This window comes from Pituophis catenifer, unplaced genomic scaffold (genome assembly GCF_029215685.1).
Source record: "Pituophis catenifer annectens isolate HBS135680 unplaced genomic scaffold, rPitCat1.0.hap2 SCAF_1, whole genome shotgun sequence".
Taxonomy (NCBI): Eukaryota; Metazoa; Chordata; class Lepidosauria; order Squamata; family Colubridae; genus Pituophis; species Pituophis catenifer.
Genome location: NW_027256881.1, coordinates 331,680,461 through 331,703,226, shown reverse-complemented (window position 1 = coordinate 331,703,226; position 22,766 = coordinate 331,680,461). Strand labels below are relative to the sequence as shown.

General features: G+C 41.6%; 1 protein-coding gene across 3 annotated transcripts in view; it reads left to right on the top strand.

The window, feature by feature from the left end:
- Window positions 1-22,766, top strand: part of LOC139316650 (excitatory amino acid transporter 1-like) — a 32,794-nt gene that overhangs the window by 5,471 nt on the left and 4,557 nt on the right. The window contains exons 2-9 of one of the 3 annotated variants that reach the window (XM_070943492.1): window positions 2,310-2,412; window positions 7,490-7,746; window positions 16,991-17,128; window positions 18,699-18,903; window positions 19,262-19,304; window positions 19,660-20,057; window positions 21,649-21,882; window positions 22,094-22,197. In XM_070943492.1, the coding sequence (XP_070799593.1) occupies window positions 7,515-7,746; window positions 16,991-17,128; window positions 18,699-18,903; window positions 19,262-19,304; window positions 19,660-20,057; window positions 21,649-21,882; window positions 22,094-22,197 (1,354 nt within the window). In that variant the 5' untranslated portion in view covers window positions 2,310-2,412; window positions 7,490-7,514. The remainder of the gene's footprint in view (window positions 1-2,309; window positions 2,413-7,489; window positions 7,747-16,990; window positions 17,129-18,698; window positions 18,904-19,261; window positions 19,305-19,659; window positions 20,058-21,648; window positions 21,883-22,093; window positions 22,198-22,766) is intronic. The other 2 variants (XM_070943499.1, XM_070943484.1) reach the window with 2 other exon arrangements.

Sequence of the window (22,766 nt, the reverse complement as noted above, 5' to 3'; positions counted from 1 at the left end):
TGAACAGGAGAAAATTGTTAAAACTCTTCGGCATGAAGAAAACGGGAGAATGGAATGCTCCAGATGCCCTGAGAATTAAATAGCACTTCCATATACAACTAATCTTCAACTTGCAACTGTAATTGAGCCCAGAATTATGGTCATAAGTCATGCCAGTTGTTAAGCGGGTCATCACGTGACCAGGGCCGATTGTATGACCTTTTGGGGGACTGTTGTTAACAGGTAAAGTAAAAGGTAAAGTAGTCCCTGCGGATTTTACTCCGTTAGTCGTTGCCGACTATATGGCTAAGTGAACATGTGAACAAATGAATTGAATGCATTGTCTGCAATGGGCACGAAACTATCATAAATCGTGGTGACATGACTGTGGGATACAGCAAATGGTCATAAATGGGGTTGGTTATCAAGCACCCCAAATGCAAATATATGTGGAGGAGGGGAGAATACAGCCATTAGAACAGGGGTCCCCAAACTTGGCAACTTTAAGACTTGTGGACGTCAACTCCCAGAATTCTCCAGCTGGCTGGAGAATTCTGGGAGTTGACGTCCACAAGTCTTAAAGTTGCCAAGTTTGAAGACCTCTGCATTAGAACTTTGAATCTGTGTTGTAAATGTCTATGGAGATTCTCAGCCATCCAGGTCATAGTTGTCCCAAAGGTGCTTTTTTCAGGAGGCAACTGGACTTTGTTGTTTTTTCTTTGAAGATGTTTCGCTTCTCATCCAAGAAGCTTCTTGAAAAAGCGGTCAAAGAGGGCGTCTACGTCAAAATTGAATAGCCCTCTCTCAAAAGTGGGGGAGAGATAGGACATAATCTATTTCCAGTCTACAACAGAGTCCTTTCAGCATTTCCAAGAAGGCTCCACACCCATTTGCATTACTCAGGTGACCCTGAGCTCAGAGATAAGACTCCAAGTGGCTTCAATGACTCTCTAAAAGAATGCAAATGACCAGCTGTCTGCAAGGAATATAAATCTTTCCATTCCCCACTATCCAGTCGATGCTGAAGAAGCTTCTTGGATGAGAACTGAAACATCAAAAAAAAAAAAAAAAGGCAAGAAAGTCCCATTTGCCTCTTGAAAAAATGCACCTTTGGGTCATCTTGGTTGTAAGTACCTTTCTTGATTCTATTGTAAGTTTGAAAGGTTCCTAAGATCCTGCCATAAGTTGAGGACTACCTCTATATGGGTGAGCATCAGGCTAACTCTGCCCACTGCTAGGAGTTCAATCCTGACTGGCTCAAGGTTCACTCAGCCTTCCATTCTTCTCAGGTTGGTAAAATGAGGACCCAGATTGTTGGGGGCAATATGCTGACACTGTCAACCGCTTAGAGAGGGCTGGAAAGTAGTATGAAGTACTATAAGTGCTGTTGCTATATGATCATTCTATCTGCTTTCACTCAACATGTGGACAGCCAACCAGGAATACCTGTGAAAGTTTCCCTGGCTATTGGAATGAAAAAGTCAAGATGGGAGGCATTTTCCTTTATGTTCTTTTAAATGGAGCCTCCTTGAACAGATATAGTGTACCTCTAAAAACTAAGTGGTGGGGTTGGTTGCTTTTGTATGTACCTTGCTTGTTTTTAGAGGCTGCTGCCTTGGAAATACAGGTAATCTTCCATTTTCGACCACATTGAGCCCAAAATTTCAGTTGCTAAGCAAGACAGTTATTAAGCGAATCTTCCCCATTTTATGACTTTTCTTGTCATGGTTGTTAAGTGAATCACTGCAGTTAGTATCATAGGTGTTAAGGGAATCTGGCTTCCCCATTGACTTTGCTTGTCAGAAAGCCACAAAAAGTGATCACACGGCCCTCGGACATTGCAACCGTCATAAATAGATGCCAATTGTGGTGTGTGTGTGTGTGTGTGTCTGAATTTTAATTATGTGACTCTGGGGATGCTGCGGTGGTCGTGAAAAATGTTGATAAGTCACTTTTTCAGTGCTGTTGTAACTTTGAACGGTTGTAAGTCAAGGACTACCTGTAGAGAGTAGGATCAAAGTATCTAGAATGATCCTGGAGACCACAGTTTGGCCCCAGGATGCTGTATCGACTACGTCTTTGGTTTGATCCCAAAGCCTTTTCCAATTTATTGACATCTTTCTCCATCTGAATGAATGGACATTGTGCTGTAATGCATCTTCCCTCTCCTGGCTGCATTTACTTTGTGTGGTTGGTGAGCAGCCTTCGGAAAGAGACTAGATGCTCCAAATCCCAAACCACTAAAGTCTCCTCCTCCTTCTCCACCTCCTCCTCCTTTCTACCTTCCAACGAACTACTCTGACTTCACTTTTTTTCTTCTCTTTTGCCAGAAGATTTCCAGACAGGGAAGAAAGAGCACGGTGGACGACTGACTGCCAGCCACAGGAAGACTGCCTCACAGGGGGAGCCCAGCAGCTTCTCCTGCTGCTCCAGGTGGGAAGGGAGTCTGCAGTTGGGAAATTTGGGGCGGAGTGGGGTGGGGAGTTTGGCTGATTCCTCTGGTGAAGAATGAGTTCACCCATTTCCGGAGGTGTATTTTTTAGAGGTGGGACAGGATAAACCTGAGGAGTGGAGCTGTTTACCCGTTGGCAAACATAAAAGTTTCCAGACTGCTTTTTTTTAAATATCCGGGCTCTTGACATCTCTCCTTGCTGGCTGAAGCTGCCTTTTGATGGGTCCTTGAATGCCCTCAGCTTCTCTGCTCCCTTTCCCTGTTCCCCTTTTCCCCCTTCTGTAAATTGGGCCTTTGACTCCTTTACAAAAGGGGGTTGGTAAGTAAGAAATGAGCGATTAACTTTGCTTGGGAGGCCAACTTTCTGAACTAGGAATCAGAGAAAATATTTAAAAAGTAACAAAAGAGAGGGGAGGCTTAAACTACCGGCATTTATTTACAAATCTGGTATTTGAATGAAGATAGCTGTTCTGCGAAGTTGTTAATGAGTAGAAGGGAACCCGTCTGTAGTAATCTATAATTTGACAAAGAAATGTCAGCAGGTGAATGGGAAGGATTGTAGAGGCAAGACCATATAGAACCGTGATGGCGAACCTATGGCATGCGTGCCACAGGTGGCACGCGAAGCCATATCTTCGGGCACGCGAGCTGTTGCCCTAGCTCAGCTCCAGGGTGCATGCATGTGCCGGCCACCTGATTTTCCGGCCTTCTGGGCCCACCGGACATTGGGAAACGGGCTGTTTCTGGCCTCTGGGGGGGTGGGGAAGGCCATTTTTGCCCTCCCCAGGCTCCTAGAAAGCCTCTGGAGCTTGGGGAGATTGAAAAACGGGCCTTCCGGTTCCACTGGAAGTTGGGAAGTGGGCCATTTCCGGTCTCAGGAGGGTCTCAGGGGGGGGCTGGGGAAGGCCGTTTTCACCCTCCCCAGGCTCCTAGAAAGGCTCTGGAGTCTGGGGAGAGTGAAAAAACGGGCTTTCCGATCCCACCATGCCATTGTGTGCCAATAGCAGGGGGAGTGCGGGGGAGGTCGCACACATTGCATGGGGGGGGGGCGAGGCACGTTGAATTATGGGTGTGGGCACGCACGCGTGCAACCCCCCTGCGCTCCCCTTGCTTTTGGCACATGATGGCAAAAAGGTTAGCCATCACTGATATAGAATTATGTGCTTTTTCCCCCCTTATATGTTTCTTGGGCCCATCTGCAATAGAGTGCCCTTCCCCAGCCAGGCACCATCCAAGTATGCTGGCACTGCCACTCACAAAAGGCCCAGGCTAAGATGACTAAGAAACATTTGGAAGCTGCAGCCTCAATGGTGCAGAAAGGATGACTGCGGTCTGCCCTATATCCTCAGGTCATCAATCGAGCCAGTGATATGCTTTTACAATAGAAATTCTGCTTTTTCCTTATATGGATCAGTTGCTGAGTATATTGTGTGATTTCTTTGTGGTGGTTTCTAAAGATGGTGATCGTATTTCCTTGGGGGAAAAATGAAGGACAAATTTGAAAAAAGCAGATCCAAAAGACATGAACATAAATTGCAATTGTTTAATGATTTTGCTTCATAAAAGAAAATTCAGTAGCAAAACCAAGAAAAACTTTTCAAAAAATAAATGATAAATGTGAGTTTTTTGAAAAGATAAATAAATCTGAAGGACAGCTTTCTGAAGTAAAGGATTGTCCTTCATAATAAAGGATATGTTGTATTTATAAACCCTGCTTGAAAGTTTAGCCTGTTGTATGAATCCAAATAATTGGATTCATTCATTAAATCAGGATTGAATAAACTTTAGCTTAGTGTGATCTGGGAACCTAATCAATATGCAATAGATTGAAAAGAAAGCAGGTAATTGATCAGTCAGAGACCTTTTTGTTGGTGGATGGGTTTATAGCTAGCTAGCTAGGTTGGTAGGTAGGTAGTCAAGTCATTGTTGATGCTTTGAGATGAGGCATCAACTCAGACAGTAGCACGGGTTGGCAATAGCTGGAAGATGGAGGAATCTAGGAGTCACCTAAGATTTCTGCAGGAAAGGATTGTTTCTAGATCCTGAAGTTCTCTTTTCTCTGGTGGTGTAACCTCCAAAATATGGTGTGACCCCCGCTGGCATCTCCCAAATGTCCTGATTGTCATTCTTTGGTGTTTCAGGTGAGTGGGGAGGTGGGGAGTTCTTGGATAATTAGCCAGATGCTCAAGGACTTGGCAGGCCACCAGGAGTGGAAAAAAGTCAGATGGTTGACATTCCAGTCCTAACCTGCCTTTTGATGCTCAGTTTGTGGCCAAGAGGTATTTGGTACCACCAGGGGGGAGGGGGGGAGAAGATAGGCAATTGTGGTTTGGGAATATTCCATATTCCTGCTAAATTGGAAAAGGCCTGTTGCTCTGCTGTTTTGCAGAAGGTCTCAGATGAATCCTAGCAGCTTCAGCGAAACAGTACCGGGAAGGATTTTGGGGGCACTTACGGAAGTCAGAGTAAATAGCATTGAGCTTAGGTGGATCAAGAGAGATCATTGAAATGAAGCAGTCAAGTTGACTTACTCAAGAGGGATTCCTACAATCCTTCTGTGGGATGAAATAAGATGTGTAAGGAGTGGGAAGTCATATAGCAGGGATGGCTAACCTTTTTGCTGTCGTGTGCCAAAAGCAGAGGGAGTGTGTGTGGGGGGGGGTCACGCATGCACGTGTCCACACCCCAGGGTGGATAAAAATCAATGATTTTTTTAAAAAAATCCAGAAAATCGGATTTTTTTTATTTAAATCGGATTTATTTTAATAAAAAACTTTTGGGGTAAAAATCTATCATAAAATAGTTTTCTATTTAAGATACATAAATAATTTAGTTTATTCAGCATGAAATGGAGCTTAGTTATGTAGCATGAGGCTGTATATTCTGCAACACTGGGACTATCGGTGAGTCAACAGTGGGTCAAAGGCGTAGTAGAGATGACAGTTGCTCTTTAAAAATTATGATTTAAATCGAGTTGATTTAAATCAAGCCTTTTTACTAGTGATTTAAATCATGATTTAAATTGTGATTTAAATCAACTCGATTTAAATCAAATCCACCCTGCCACATCCATAATTCAATTCCTCCCGGTGCCCCGCCCCCCCTGCGCATGCGTGCGTGAGCCCCCCCCCCACGGTCTCCCCCCCCACTTTTGGCACACGATGGCAAAAAGGTTATTGGTGGGCCTGGTAGGCCTGTTTTTACCCTCCCCAGGCTCCAGAGGTTTCCTGACTTCCAGTGGGCCCAGAAGGCCCGAAAACCAGCTGGCACATGCATGTGTGCTGGAGCTGAGCTAGGGCAACGCTCATGTGCCCACAGATATGGCTCCGCTTGCCACCTGTGGCACTCATGCCATAGGTTTGCCATCACGGTCATATAGGCTAACCCTTTTCTGGTCAGCAATGCCTTTGATCAGGATCATGTTCAGATTTCCTGTACTCAAGGAGAGCCATTTGGGCCATTCTGGATCTGTACGCATGGTGAGGAATCTCGTCTGTATCCTTTAGTCAAACATACATCTCCTTGGCTGCAGAACCCTGGAGGTCAGTGGGAAATATGTGTTGACTGCTGAGGTAATAATACTGTAGTATTTCCTAGCCAAAATATTATTTGTTTATATCCCACCTTCACTATTTTTAGAAATAACTCAAGGTGGCAAACATATCCAACACACTTCTTCTTCCTATTTTACCCACAACCACAATCCTGTGAGGTGAGTTGGGCTGAGAGAGAGTGACTGGCTCAATATCACCCAGCTGGCTAGGGTGTTAAGGCATGGTTTTCATGGTTAAGGCAGGATTAGAATTCATGGTCTCTTGCTTTCTAGTCTGGTGCTTTAACCATTAGACCAAACCTGCTCTCTGACATGATATGATATCTGAAATATCAATATCAATATTCTCAGATTCACGAGCTAGGAAAAGAGAACCAATGACAGTTGGAGCCAATTACAGTGGGCTGTGTGAACTAACAGAATATCAGAGTTGGAAGGGTCCCTGGAAGTCTTCGAGTCCAACCTCCTGCTCAAGCGGAAAACCCTATACCCGTGATGGAGAACCTATGACACATGTGCCACAGGTGGCACACAGAGCCATGTCGCCTGGCACGCCAGCTCAGCTAGGGCGCCCATGCACGTGCCAGCCAGCTAATTTTTGGACCTTCTGGGCCTACCAGATGTAGGAAAAAGGCTGTTTCCTACCTCCGGAGGGCCTGGGGCTGGGGTGGGGAAGGCTGTTTTTGCCCTGCTCAAATGGAAAACCCTATACCCGTGATGGCGAACCTGTGGCACATGTGCCACAGGTGGCACACAGAGCCATGTCTGTAGGGCTTTCGTCCCCCCCCCCAAAGCGGTGTTCTTTTTTATACAAAGTCAGCTTATTGCCCCCACAAACCGGGTCCTCATTTTACCTACCTCGAAAGGATGGAAGGCTGAGTCAACCTTGAGCCTGGTGAGATTTGAACTTGCAGCAATTGCAGGCAGCTGGTGCTATTTAACAGCACTTTAGTCTGCTGCATTACCAAGGCTTTTACTGGGGATGCTTTAATTTGGGATTCTGCATTGGGTAGGGCAGTGATGGCTAACCTTTTCTGGATCGAGTGCCCAAAACGTGTGCCCAAACCCCCAAAATGCAATGCGTGCACGCCCCCCATGCATGTGCCCCACCCCCTGCGCATGCGTGGCAGAGACCCGACAACCAACTGGCCAGTGGGAGGCGCGCATGCATGTGTGCCAGAGCTGAACTGGGGTGACGGCTCGCGTGCCCACAGAGAGGGTGCTGCGTGCCACCTGTGGCATGCGTGCCATAGGTTCGCCATCATGGGGGTAGGACTACTACTTGATGGCCTGACCATCCCCTTCCTACTTTATGATTCCTTATTTTATTCACCTCTCTCTCTGTGTGCATGTGCAGGCGCGTAGGTGTACAGGTGGATTTTTTAAAATCGTTGACAGTTACAGGGACTTCCAAGAGTGTGGATAAGTTAAATCAGTAAACAAGGACTAAGGTGGCCATATTTCCCAGCCTCTTAAATCCTCTCTCTCTGCTTTTCCCTGTACAGCTTCTTGGGGCTCCTGACCCTCTGGATGTTGAGTCCCATTATGGGCGAGCATCAGACCCACATCAACAGCCTCTTCCTGAACGAGGAGACATCAAAGCAGCTTGAATCGGGAAGCCGGGTGCATCGCTTCCGCCATGCCCTGGAGAAGCGGGCAGCACATGCCAGGAAGCAAATGTACAGCATCACTCGAGAGAGCGTCAAGGGCTTCTTCCAGAGAAATGCTTTCGTGCTACTCACCATCTTGGCCGTCCTGCTGGGTATGGAGAGAAAGGGCCTTTCAGAGATCAAGGCATGGGAAGGCCAGGGTGGGCGTGGAGGGATCTTGAGCCATTGAACTGGGCACCTCTGTGCCTGTGCAGAAGTCCAGGTGAAATTGTAACTCATCCCACCTTTAATTGAGAAATATCAACGTCCTGCTTTCAATGTTTTCATTGGTTTTTTTATTCCAACTATGTTTTAGAAAAACCAGTTAAAAACCAGTACAGTAGATGTTGTAAGCTAGGCTTTTTTGAACTGGTGCATTTCCTAAGTTTAACAAAATGGGGAAGAATAGTAGCTGCTTAAAAGAGAGGATTTTTGTATCAGTTAGGAGGGACAGTAAAGTTTTTTTTTTTTTTTTAAATTGCCAGCTGGATCCTCTCCTGTGAGAGACTGTTTTTTCTGACTTTCGTTTCTTCTCCCTCTTGAGTTTTGCTTTCAGGTCCCTTCACAACCCTCTTAGCTTCTCAATCTAATTCAGTGTTTCTCAACTTTAGTGACTTTAAGCTGCATGGATTTCATCTCCCAGAATTGTTCGGCCAGCATGCTGGTTGAGAAATTCTGGGAGTTGAAGTCCACAGAATTTAAAGTTGCCAAGATTGAGAAGACTTGATCTAATTATTTTTGTGATAGTTGCAAAACATTTGGAGGTAATCGGAAGGCATTTGTCCCTCATTAAAAAAAACCTTGTCTGTTGCAATATTTTCAGGATCAGACTCAATAAATTTAGTAAGAGTTAAAGGTTTAAATATTTCTCCTTTTATTTACATTAGGCATTCTATATTCACTGAATATTCACAGATAGAAGCAAGGAAATGGGTGCATACAGCTCCTTATATATACAATGGGTGGAGCTAGATATGGGAGTGGTGAATTATGAATACATTAAGAAGTGAAGAATAAATTAACCCCTGATACCCCGTTCATATACTATTTACACATTAGAGAATAAGGCATTTACATCTGACAAATCCCCCTCTAAATGCCGATTTGTTATGCTACACCAATTACATTCAGATTCAGGACAGTACAAAACATATAACTTAGAAGTCAAGTATTTATGCTGCTTAGAAGGTAAAGGCTTTGTCAATATGTCAGCTAATTGTTCTGAAGTTTCACAATGCACTGCTTTAATAAATCCATCCTGAGATAATTGTCTCACATGTTTAAATTTTATATCTATGTGTCTGGACCTTTGTCCAATGGCGTCAGATCTAGATATTTCAATAGCTGCTTTATTGTCTTCATGCATAACAAAAGGTAAAGCAGGTTTTTTCCAAACATCTGAAATTAAATCATTAAACCATACAAGGTTATTTGCAGCTTTAGATAAACAAACATATTCTGCTTCTGTCGTTGAAGTGGCCACTAATTCTTGTTTACCAGTGTACCAGTAAACTGGACAGTCATTTAAGAGGAATATATAACCAGATGTACTTTTTCTACATGAGGTGTCTCCAGCCCAATCCGCATCTGCATAACATGTGAGCTTTGGTTCTTTATTATTGTTAGGTTCTAACATTAAACAAAAGTCTAATGTATTTTTCAGATATCTTAATATTCTTTTAATAGCTTCCCAGTGGTACATTGTTGGCTTGCTGACATGTCTGGATAATAAATTGAGGGGTAAGGCGATATTAGGTCTTGTCCAATTAGAGATATAAAGAAGTGAACCTATGACTGATCTATAAAACGTGTTATCTTTGAATTCAGGGGATGATTCATCAGCATTTCTTAGAAAGTCAGTCTGCATAGGAGTATCACAAGGTTTGGCATCACTTAGATTGCATTTGTTTAAGAGCTCTATGATCTTATCTCTCTGAGTAAGTTTGAATCCTCTTTTAGTCTTATTAATTTGAACACCAAGATACTTATTTACTTTGCCTAAAGATTTCAATGAGAAATGTTCATTTAACTTAGTTACAAATGTTTCTCTTCTCTCTTTATGTTTTCCTATGTATAAAATGTCATCCACATAGATCAATACAAACTCTATGTAATCATCACCCTTTTTGACAAAGAAACAGTTATCAGCGGTGGTAGCATTGAAGTCCATAGTTTTAAGTACTTTTACTAAACAATCATACCATCGTTTACCAGATTGTTTTAACCCGTATAAACTCTTGTTTAACAACCAAGTCTCATTCTTGTTTGTGTATTGACTGTGAGGTGCTCTTACATATATTTCCTTATCTAGTTTTGCGTGTAGATACGCAGTCTGTATGTCATATTGGAATACATCGAGATTGAGTGCTGATGCTACTACTAGAGCTGTTTTGACACTCTCAGTTCTTACTGTGGGGGAATATGTGTCAGTATAGTCCTCCGGATATTTCTGTGCATAACCTTGTGCAACTAGTCTAGCTTTGTATAGGGTATTGCCTCCCTCTAAGTTTTTAATTTTATATATCCACCTAGTACCAATAATTGTTTTATCTTTTGGTGCAATTGCAGGTGTAAATACGTTTAATCCTTGTAAACTTTCCATCTCTTTTTTCATTGCTAATTCCCATTTTTCTTTTTCTTTACGAGGAAGTTTTAACACTTCCTCATATGTATTAGGTGTCGTTGATTCACCATCCATATGCATTATGTAATCCTTGTATTTATTTGGCATCTGATTTCTGGTGTTTCTAATTGTTTTTTCAGGTTTACTATTATTATCATGCAAATATCTTGCTTCCTTTTTTGTTAGTGTATCTGTCTTTATTTTGTGTTGGCTATTTGTCCATGTTTTGGTTTTGTTTCTATGTTTGTTGATATTTTGCTTTTCTATAGTCCCTTTCTCTTGAGATTTTGTATCTTTGTTGTTACTTGGAAATATTTCATTAAGATGTATTTTAGACCAGTTGGCCTGCTCATGGAACACAGCTGTTCTGGAAACTATAAATTTGTTATTATTATCAATGAATCTGTACCCTTTAGTGCCTGTCTCATATCCCATAAATCTGAGTCTTCTGGACACGTTTTCTCCCTTTCTTCTTAATTGCTTAGGTATGTGTACGTCTGCAGTGACTCCAAATATGTGCATGTGTGCCAGTTTTGGTTTCCTATTATACATCACTTCATATGGTGTCTTATTTACAATGCTGGACCAGGTTCTATTCTGTGTGTAATTGGAATAATGTAGGGCTTCTGACCAGAATTGTTTGCTTAAGCCAGCATCTTCCAATGTGCATCTAATCATGGTTTGTAATGTTGAGTTCTTCCTCTCTACAATCCCGTTCTGAAACGCAGAAAATGGACTAGATGTGTAATGTAACACATCTAGTGTCCTTCAACCATTGGGAGAATTCTTTAGACATGAATTCACATCCCCTATCTGTCATGATTTGTTTTATTTTGATATTGTGTTGTGTTTCTATGCGTTTATAAAATTCTTTAAATTTCTGAAAGGTTTCATCTTTGTGTTTTAATGTATAAACAAATCCATAGCGACTATAATCGTCCACTATGGTCAAGAAGTAACGTTTTCTATAAGTGATTGATGGAGTTAGTGGACCAACTAAGTCCATGTGTACTAAATCAAAAATTTTGTTGGTTGACCTAGTAGATTTTCTTGGCCTGGGGCTAGTTTTTAGTTTTGTAGATTTACATACTGAGCATTCCAAATAGTTTTCACAATTTTTTATTTTAACACCTTCTGCGTGTTCAGTCATTTTTTGTACTACAGGAAAACTGGCATGTCCTAACTTCCTATGTAAGATGTGAGCACACTCATCATGAATTGGCTTACCTATTTTTGGTTTTTTTTCATTATGTGCATCTTTGTGATCATGAGATATTTTACATTCATCATTGTCACTGTTGCTAATGTTTTCATCATCTACTTCAATACAATCTTCCATATTTGAATCAATGTTGTGCAACCATTTTTCCTTTGTTATTAGATAAGGTAGGCCTCCTTTAATCATCACAGTGCCTATATCTATTTTATTTTTCTCCAAAGTCGCTTTTCCTTTAGAAAAAACAATGTTAATATCAGAATCCCTGCTTAGTTTTATGGCACTTAGTATGTTATGAGGTATTTCAGGTATTAGTAATACCCCCTCTATTTTTCCTAGGCCAGGTAAGGTTACATTCCCTCTACCTAATACTTGAACTTTTTCTTGGTTAGCTACCTTTATTACAAATTTATCTTCTACAAATGAAGATAATATATTTTTGTTATTAGTGGTGTGATTAGTTGCTCCAGAATCAATAAGCCAATTATTGTTCTCATTCTGCTGTATGTTAATGTTGTCTTGTTTATTTAATCCATTCAGTGAACCAGATTTTCTATCCTTTGAATTATCTCTGCCCCTTCTATTCTCTTTGTAATTTGGTGGGCTTCTATATCTATGTCTATCCATGGAAGACTGTCTATAATTGTATTTGTTTCTATATTCTGACCTATGTCTTTCTTTTGAAATTTTGGGGCAATCTCTTCTATTGTGTTCCCTGGATCCACAGTTGTGACATCTAAATGTCTCATTATATTTTTCTTGAAAAGCTACTTTTCTATATGGTTTGTGTTCTATGTGATTGTTAGAACGATTCCTTCTTGAATTGTCTTCTGCTATTAACTTATTGGATAGACTTTCTATGGATAAGTATCCTAGATTGATTGTGTCTAAGTGTGACATATAATTATCCCATGATGGGTCAAGTGAGTTGATGATAACACTTTTCATTGTTTGGTCTGAAATCACCTCCCCCCTTAAATGCAGTTCAGCTCTTATTTTGTTTAAAGATATTAAGTGCTCACTTATGGAAACCCCTGGTTTTATCCTAGATGAAAAGAAATCTTTAGACATCCTTGTGGTAGTAGCTACACTGTCACTGTGAAACAAATTGAACATGCATTGAATAATTTCTGAAACAGTCAGATTTTGCTTAATGCTGTGATACATTGCAGGAGATACACTAGAAATTAATAAGAAAAATGCTCTATGGTGTAAACAGTCTAATTTTAGAGTCCAAGGTCTTTTTGGGGGACTAGTGATAAAAAACAGTAAGTTTTCTTTCATAAAGACAACCTGGAGCTGCTGATACCATTCTTGTAAATTAATGCCATCTATCCTCAGCTTTGGGAAGTCACTGGGTAAATTTCCGACATTATTAGGTCCATTACTTACAACCTGAGGTAGTCCGTGGTCTCATAAATGCTGAAAGTTACAAAACGGCGTGGGGATGCTCGCAACGAGCCTGCACGGTCTTCTCAGCAATTCATGTCTTCCCGGACCGTCTGCGTAGTCTTGCGCATGCGCGTTGTCCATTTCGTCCCTGGAGTCGTCGTGAGAGGTTCTCGTCGTTGCGGCTCGCTCGTTCTGCTCCTCCTCAGACGAATCGGTCTCTGGCTCGATCTTGGGAGTCCTGACGATGGTGGCTGCTCTTCCTCTTCTTTTGAGAGCGTTGGTGCTTGCTTCGGTCTGTGGCGTGGGGCGGTATCGGCAGGGCTCTCTGGGTTCGGGCGTCGGCGCTCTCGTAGTCAGGATGGGAGCGGGTAGGTCTTGAGGCATTGGCTTGCTCGCTCGCTTCTTAGTTAGCTTTTTGGTAATTTTTAGTTTTGGCCCAAATGCAGCAAAAAGCGTTTTCATTGCTGATTTTATCTGATTATTTGTTGAATCACCTTCACTTTCCGATTCTGATTCTTCTGAGGTGTTTGAATCTTCTTTTTCGTTTTCGTTGTCTGATAATGTTTTTCGCGCCAGAAATTTTGAATTGAGTTTTCTGATTGGCTCTGCTTCGCTCACCCTGGAGGTCTGTTGAAACCAAGATGGCTGCCATTCAAAATTTTCCGCGGGATCACCGTTTTTCTTCTTCACAGTATTTTTTTCTGCAGTCATATCACTCACTATTTTTGGGTCTTTTGGTTTTTCATTAGTGATGTGCTTCTCTCTCGCTGCTCCGCTGTTCTTCAGCATATCTTGGAGGTTCGCGATGAGGCTTTCATCATTCTTCTGGCTCTTTAATAGTTTTAATATCTCTGACCTGAGTTCGTTGTTTTCTATTTCGATTTCCTCCCGATCATCATTTTCATCTATTATTTCTTCGTCTTCAGTGGTGTATTCTTCGGATTCTCTTGAAATCGCGTTTGTGGATTCGTTGATTATTTCTTGGTCCGTTTCCATTTCTTTGCTGTATGCCCTGGTGTTGGGCCTATCTCTCTTAGACATTTTTTTAAAAATTTTTTTATTGAGTCAATTAACCATCCTCTGCTACCAGCTTGTTGCAATATTTTCAGGATCAGACTCAATAAATTTAGTAAGAGTTAAAGGTTTAAATATTTCTCCTTTTATTTACATTAGGCATTCTATATTCACTGAATATTCACAGATAGAAGCAAGGAAATGGGTGCATACAGCTCCTTATATATACAATGGGTGGAGCTAGATATGGGAGTGGTGAATTATGAATACATTAAGAAGTGAAGAATAAATTAACCCCTGATACCCCGTTCATATACTATTTACACATTAGAGAATAAGGCATTTACATCTGACATTGTCATTTTCCATATCATAGAGTTCTTTTTCAGAAGAGAAAAGATTTCTTGTGGTACGGAAACCTTAACAGGAGTTTTGGGGCAGGGTTTCTTTATAAGGGGACATGCCAATCAATTTGTTCTGGATAATGGCAAAGCATAGGGGACATTCCTTGAGATGCTGATGGGGTTCAATAGAGAATAGCTTGGAGGCTTAAGTGTCCCATGACATTACATCCTTATGACCTGGAGGTAGGTTATCCTCAATGCTAAGCAGGGGTGAAATGTAAAATGTGTTACTACCGGTTCTATGGGCGTGGCTTGGTGGTGGTGGGGTAATGTGACTGGGTGGGCGTGGCCAATTTTTTTTTAACTTTTCAAAGCATTTTTTCTAATGCTTTGAAAAGCCTCTGGCGATCAGGCAACTCAGCTGGGATTGTCAGAGAAGCTTTTTAAAAAATGCTTTGAAAAGCCTCTGAGGATCCCAGCTGAGCCGCGCGATCATCAGAGGCTTTTTTTTTACTTTTAAAAGCATTTTTTCGTCAGAAGAGGTTGTAGAAAAAATGCTTTTAAAAGTAAAAAAAAAAAAAAAAAGCCTCTGATGATCGTGCGATTCAGCTGAGCATGGTGGGGGGGGGATGCAGGGATTTTTGCTACGGGTTCTCCGAACCACCCGCTGCCATCACTACCGGATCAGGTGATCCGGTCCGAACCGGGAGCATTTCACCCCTGATGCTAAGTATATTTTGTGCATGATCCTGGACATCTTTATTTTTTTCTTGTTATTTGATACGTTCTGGGCTGGTTTTTTTGCCATTCTTTGCTGGTTTGGGAACTGAAATTAAACCATCTACGAACTCTTGCTCTTAAAAAGCATGCTTGTTGTGTTAACGTTCCTTCAAAAATGAGCCCTTCTCTGGAGGTCTTTCCATCATTTTCATAACCTCTGGTCCTTGCCTTTGCTGGGTTGGCATCTTTGCTAGTTTGGCATCTGACAGCTTATATGAGTGATTGTCTCCTGTAATTGGGATGTTAATGAGAATTCGTTAAAATGTAAGCATTCCATGTGAGTTGTTGTCACTGTTTTCATAACAGCTAGACAGATCCTTCCCTTGTGGACCTGGTAGTTGGCTCCGCTGGCATCTGACAGTTTAGATAAGTGATTATCTCCTACAACAGGATCTGGCTCCAAGATTGGTTGGTAGTTTACTTTTGTTTCCAACTTGTATTGAGTTGTAGCCAGTTGTATTGCAGCTGAGGAAGGAGGGGGAACAAAACTGGGAATTAACCCTTAGGCTATCCAATTTCCTTTTTTCCTGTGCAAATTAGGATCTCTCGTACCCTTGACGTGTACCAACACAATCCTGTGGAGGTTTGGAAGTTGATTAAGAGCGCACAGTTGGGGAAAAGCCATCTGTTTTCCAAAAACATAAAAGAAAGAACCCCAGGAGATTAAGTAAATTAAATAGTCATGAGTCAGTTCAGTTTGACGTGGCTGGAATGTGGATTGAAACCACACCAACAATTCTGTTCTTTCAGATTTCTAATTTAAAAGAAAAAAAGAAAAGCTCTTAAAGGCAAAAGCAGCTAGAGGTGATCAGATCTTTTCTTCCTTCCTTCCTTCCTTCCTTCCTTCCTTCCTTCCTTCCTTCCTTCCTTCCTTCCTTCCTTCTTTTTTCTTTTCTTTTCTTTCTCATGTGATATAAAGTCTTACAATTACACTTAATAGTCTTTCTTCACTGTTATTAAATGCAGTTCATTGTACACAGTAGTGTTGTAGAGAGAGAGGATGTAGAATTAATTGAAATAATGAAGTGTGGACAAGAATGTAGTTCAGGAATCACAAATCTCACGTGTTCCAAATACACTGGGAATGTGCAGTTCCATTTTAATTAGAAGTGAGAGTTGTTTCCCCAAAGGGGCGGGCAAACCCACTTTACAGGCATGTTTTGGATTGCTTAGAGACAAGATTGCTGGAATGGCGGCCTGGGTCATATATTAATGTAGTCTGCTTGGCTTGTGCAGTAAATCGTGCAAATCCAACCACTCTGATTTATTTGACATTCATGGTTAAATAAGTCACTGGATTCAGGGTCATGCTATGGGTGCTGCTTTTTTTAATCTGCTTTGACACAACTACTAAGAAGTATTGGTTGGGGGGGACTGGGACTTTTCATAATAGAGACACTTTTCCTATACATTGAGTGTTGGGGGTGTCCATAAAAGAACTCATAATAAGACTGCGTAATATTTGATCGTTGTTGAGGCCAATTCCTACAACCAAAAGTGATAAACGGGGAAATATCCATCTTCAGTTCCATTTATTTACTGTTGGGTTGATAAGAAGCATTTTTCTGTTCTGATCCACATTTGGTTAATAAGCATATTAGACCAGTTGGGGAATTCTGGGAGTTGAAGTCCAGTCCACAAAACTTCAAGTTGCCAAGATTGAGAAACGCTGATCTAGAATGTCAGTAAATACAAACTGAGATAGACGATAGCAGTGGGAAAGCAACCTTGCTTTGGGAAGGCATCACCCCATGTTGGGTCTCTAGGTCTGGTGGACCAGACTGAGTCCCCAGACTTGAACACCTGGAGAAAAGATGGGATTTATTTATTTATTTATTTATTTATTTATTTATTATATTTCTATACCGCCTTTCTCCCGTAGGGATTATCAGTGCAGGTAAATAAACGGAAAACAACTGAACAAAAGCCCTGTTCTTTGTCAGGAGTGGAATTGTAACATTTTTCCTTCTTGGCCTCATGTCTCACAGGGATTACTCTGGCCCTCGCCCTGCGGCCATATCGGATGACCTATCGCCAGATCAAATACTTCTCCTTTCCTGGAGAGCTGTTGATGCGAATGCTGCAGATGTTGGTTCTTCCACTAATCGTCTCTAGCCTTATCACAGGTGAATGAGCAGGTTACCTGGGAATCGTTGCCTTAAAGTCAGATCAGATCAGCAAAGTGCTCTCCAGCTTCTGGCAATCTGGTGCTACAGCAGGGGTAGGAACCACCATTTTCAGAGGCGCACAATCTCAATGCAGTTGCTTGATTTTGAGAGAAGTCACAGGGATGAATGGTTCCCAGAGCACCTAGAAAGACAGGACTCATTGTTCTGATCCACCACTTTCAAGGAGAGCTAGATAAGCCTTCTCTTTTCTGGTTGTAATTTTATCTTTTTGGGATTAGCAATTGTCCGTTTCTGTTCTTTGGGTGTGTTCAGGGTGCAAACCTACCTAAGGTACCGTATTTTTCGGAGTATAAGACGCACCTTTCCCCCCCAAAAAAGAGGGTGAAAATCTGGGTGCGCCTTATACTCCGAATGTAGCCACACCCAGCTTCTCAAAGGGAGGTTTCAGAGGCTGAAAAAAGCATCAGAAACAAAGCTTCAGAAAAAAAAGTCCCCAAACAGAGCTTCAGAGGCTTTTTTTTCTGAAGCTCTGTTTCGGAGGCTTTCAGAGGCAGGAAAAAAAGTTTTTTCTGTAATGGAGTTTCAGAAGTTTCAGAGGCAGAAAAAAAAGCAAAAAAAAAAAAGCAGGGCACAGAGCTCACAACTAAGGAACCTGTTGCTAAAATTCACCTCTGGGAACAGCTGATTGGAGGTATTTCGGGAGGCTGATCCACCTGCCAATCAGCTTTTTTCTTATTTTTGTCCCCCAAAATTAAGGCACGTCTTATATTCCGGTGCGTCTTATACTCCAAAAAATAGAGTACATATCTATGGAGATTCTCAGTCATTCAGGTCATGGTTGTCCCAAAAGTGTGTTTTCAAGAGGCATCTGAAGAAACTTTTTGGATGAGAAGCGAAACGTCTTCAAAGAAAAAACAGAAAGTCCAGTTGCCTCTTGAAAAAGCACCTTTGGGACTAACTAAGGTACCTTCTCTAGTTTCCATCTTTCTGCTGAACAGATCATGTCAGGACTAGCGATGGGAAAGTCTGGAAAAAAACCAGAAAATTTTGGTGGGAAACAGGTTTTTTTCTCCTGGTTTTTCTGTTTTTTTCCAAACGGCTTTGGAAAAAAAATGGAAAAACCCCTGGGTTTTTTTCCAATTTTTCTGGGTTTTTCCAGGCATTTCCATCTCTAGTCAGGACTTCATAAGTATAAAATACAGCCCTGGGTTCAATCAAAGCCCACCGAGCTTAGGACAGCCCCCAACCTCCTCTCCTTCCGCCGCGAACTGAAGACGTGGTTTTTTCATCAAATGGACTGACCCGTTGAGGGGTTTTTTACATTGTAATAATTTTAATTAATTTTAATTGGATTTTAACTTATATTTAATTCATATTGTTGAATTTTTTTATCTTGTAAGCCGCCCTGAGTTCCTCAGGAGAAGGGCGGCATATAAATTGCAATAAAATAAATAAATAAATAAATAAAAAAGTCCATCTGATGAAACATCCCAATTTCCAAGGCAATTTTGGAGATGGTCTCCTGTGATCTTCCATTGCTGAATTATGACCTTTCTTCCCTTCTCAGGCATGGCGTCCTTGGACAGCGGTGCCTCTGGCAAGATGGGACTGCGGGCTGTCGTTTACTATATGATGACAACCATCATCGCCGTCTTCATTGGAATCTTTATGGTCCTCATCATCCATCCAGGAAAAGGGAGCAAGAAAGGCCTCCAAGGGGAGGGCAAGATTGATCAGGTCCATGCAACTGATGCTTTCATGGACCTCATCCGGTGAGCAATTTTAAGCCAGGGCAGAATCTTCTGATGTTGGGCTGGTTATGGAAAATATAAAATGGTTGGAAGGGGAAGCTGTCATTCATCTGTTAACGTTGCAGTGGGATGGAAGTGGCAAGGTGGCCCTGGAAGTAATTTTCTAGTGCTTCCTCAGCTAATGTTCTCCAGCAGGAAATGACCAGTGCTAGATTTGTCCAATTGAACTCTGTGATCCCTGTTAGTGAAATTCCTAACTCAGTCAGGAGAGTTTCAGTTCAGAGGTCTTTGTATGGTGATTAGCCACAATCCAGCATCTTAAAATCTTCAAACTGATGCTGAAGGGACATTGATATCCTTGTGCTTTTGTCTCTCGCAGGAATATGTTTCCACCCAATCTTGTAGAAGCCTGCTTTAGACAGGTAAGAAGAGTTGAAGATCCTAATTGGGAACTTGCTTATTGTGACCAACTCTTGAGTAGCTCTCAACTTTTGTAACTAAAGCTGAAACCAAACACTACAACAATATTAATAATCAACACTTCAGCATATGACCAAAACTGTCTTTCATATAAACAATGTACACTACAACTCCCAGGTAAGTCAATCAATGGGAAAATTGTGGCTCAACAATTCCCTGTTCATTTCGGATGATTTGCTGACTGACCTGTACACCATCAAGACCTTTCTCATCTGCAGAGTTTGTGAGAGTTGCTCATTTGGATGTTGTTTCTCTCATAAGAGCCCAAGCTGATCCTTCCTTCTGCTTCCCTTCCAGTATAAGACTCAATACAGTGTCCGGGTTATCAACAGAACGGTTGTGAGCAACACTTCTCCTGCGGCCATGTTGCCACAGCACCCAAATCGGGATACCAACAGCAGCGGTTTCAACTACAATGCCACCATTGCCAGTTTGCCTCTCCTGCCACTTGAAAATGCTTTGGGAGTCTGGAATAATGTCACTAAAGCTCTAGGGAGCTTCCCGGAAGTGCTGAACTTTGAGGAGGTCATCCCCGGCCCGGGTTCTGTCAACGGGGTGAACGCCCTTGGCCTCGTTGTCTTCTCCATCTGCTTTGGCCTGGTGATTGGCAACATGAAGCAAAAGGGACACCCCCTGCGGGAATTTTTTGACTGCCTCAATGAAGCCATCTTGCGGATGGTGGCAGTCATCATATGGTGAGGACAGGGTCCCTCCGAGGCCGAGCAGGGGGAAGGCTGTGATATCTTTGAAAAGCAGTCTTACTGTGCTAAGTTGGTTCAATCTAGGCAAGGATAGGATCAGCTTAGGGTCAGAAAACTTCCCAAGTATTCTATATGTAATATACAGGTAGTCCTTGACTTACAACCACAGTTGAGCCCAAAATTTATGTTGTTAAATGAGGCATTTGTTAAGTGGCTTTTTGCCCCATTTGATGACCTTTCTTGCCACGGTTGTTAAGTGAATCACTGCAGTTCTTAGTAACCCAGTTGTAAAGTGAATCTGGCCTCCCCATTGACTCTGCTTGTCAGATGGTCGCAAAAGGCGATTACACGACACTGCAGCCGTCACAAATATGAGCCAGTTGCCAGGCGTCTGACTTTTGATCATGTGACCATGGGGATGCTGCACTGGTCGTAAAACGTTTATAAGTCACTTTTTTCAGTGTGCCGTTGTAATTTCGAACGGTCACTAAACAAACGGCTGTAAATCGAGGACCACCTGTATTTATTGCAGTTTTAATCCTACCACTAACAAGAGTTCTCTAGGCAGATTCTAAAACTGCAATAAATGCAATTATTTGTGCAGCAGGTGTCCTAGATTAGCAACTGGCAGTTGGTAAATAGAAGGGAGGTTTTTGCGGAATACAGTTTGCTGAAGGACAAATGAAAGAGTGCTATTACCTTCATGCCTTACTTAGGAGCTTCCCTTTACAGTACCAAAGGCAGTTTGATGCATAGGAACAATTGAATTCTCCATAAATAATGAAGGACACCTTCCCCAGCCTGGTGACTTCCAGATGTCTTGGTATTACAACTCAGGATTTTTAGCCCTTAGGCTAGTCTGTTAGTTTGTTTGATTTATTAAATTTATATGCTGCCCATCTCACTGTTGAAGCAACTCTGGGTGGCTTACAAAACAATAAAAAAAAATGAAAACGATTAAAATTAATGAGGATTAAAAAGAACTAAAAGCCAAGAGGATGGGTGGCACTGGGATGGGATCTCTCTACCTCATAGCTTAGTTGACCAAGCCTTGTTGGAATTGTAGAATCAATACATCTGAAGGGCACCAGACTGGCAAACCTGGGTGATAATGACTAATCTGTTTTTTTTTTCTTAAAAGTATGCTAATTACTGTCAATTTATCTGTTTTAGCAGAATTGCTTGATGACCAATAAGGTTCCATGACCACTTTGGCATTCAGCAAATCTGAAACTTTTTAACTGGCAGGAATTTCAATTTCAGCATTTAAATTGCCTTAACTAAATCAGTATTTGCTGATCACCCAAGAGATTACAATTGGTTCTGACTGGTAGTGGACTTTAGAAGCTTGATTTAGATTTGTCCGCAAATGTTTTCAAAGAAAAAAAACAAAACAAAAACAAAACAAAGTCCAGTTGCCTTTTGGGAAAAATTGCCTTTGGGAGAACTTTTGAGATCCTTCAGCACGAAAAACTAGTAAATTTGTCAACCGTCTTTCCTGAAAGTACAAAGCATTGTCTGTTTTCCATGTTGGCTCAGAGCTGAGTTTGGGAGTTGAGCACTGTTCTGACATGTTTCATAACAGGTACGCCCCTATTGGGATCCTCTTTCTGATCGCTGGTAAGATTTTGGAGATGGAGGACCTGGCAGTGATGGGAGGCCAATTAGGCCTGTACACCCTTACAGTCATTGTGGGGCTCCTGATCCATGGCCTCTGTGTCCTTCCACTCATCTACTTCATTGTCACACGCAAAAACCCCTGGATCTTTGTGGCTGGACTCCTACAAGCCCTCGTTACAGCCTTGGGAACATCTTCCAGGTGATGGTCTTCTCACAAAGGAATGGGTATTCCATCTGGGTACCACTCCCAGGAGACTCTGTATGTGTGTGTGTTGTTTCCAAGCCTTTTTGGAACTCTCTGTTGGAAAATGTAGTTCCCAGCCAAGCCAACAGATTGGGGATCTTAAGTCACAAGGAGTGTATGTGTGTTGTGTGTCGGATTAGTTGCCAGGCCCTTTTGTTGTTCACAGTTGGAAGAAGCAGCTCTTAACGAGATGGGGAGAAGCAGGAGTTAAGGATTTTGGCTTGGAAGTATGGAGAGAAAAAAAGCTTTTCTTTCCTTTGGAAGCAACTGGTAAGCCTTAATTTGTTCCAGCAATCACAATTAATTAAAGAAATTAATTGTTAATGTTGGTTTTTTTATCAGTTGGGTTTATGTCTGTAACTTTGTTGCTATTATTTCAATTTGTGTGCTGCCCAATCTCCAATGACTCTGAGCAATTCACAAGTAAAAGCACTGTAACACCTGGGGGAGAAAAAATACAGCAATAAATAAAATAACAGATTAAAAGAATGACAAAAAACAGGAATGAAATAAAGACATCCACACAATTCAAAGTGACTGTGGCTTCGTTAAATTGTTTTTAATCTTGTATGCTCCGCAGAGTCATTTGAGAGACAGACAGCCATATAAATGGAAATAATGAATAAATGAATATAATATTCTTGAAACTGTTTAGCAACTCTGCTCAAATTTCATCCCAGGAATATGAGAGAATATGGGGTTATGAACTAGCTCCTAAAAGGCCATCAAAGATTCTTCATTCAGGTTAAGAACTTTTCTGATTTTTTTCCTGTTAATTTTAAAATGGCTTCTGCACCTAAGAAAATTTGCCATACTTGCTATCAGTAATTAAAGTACCC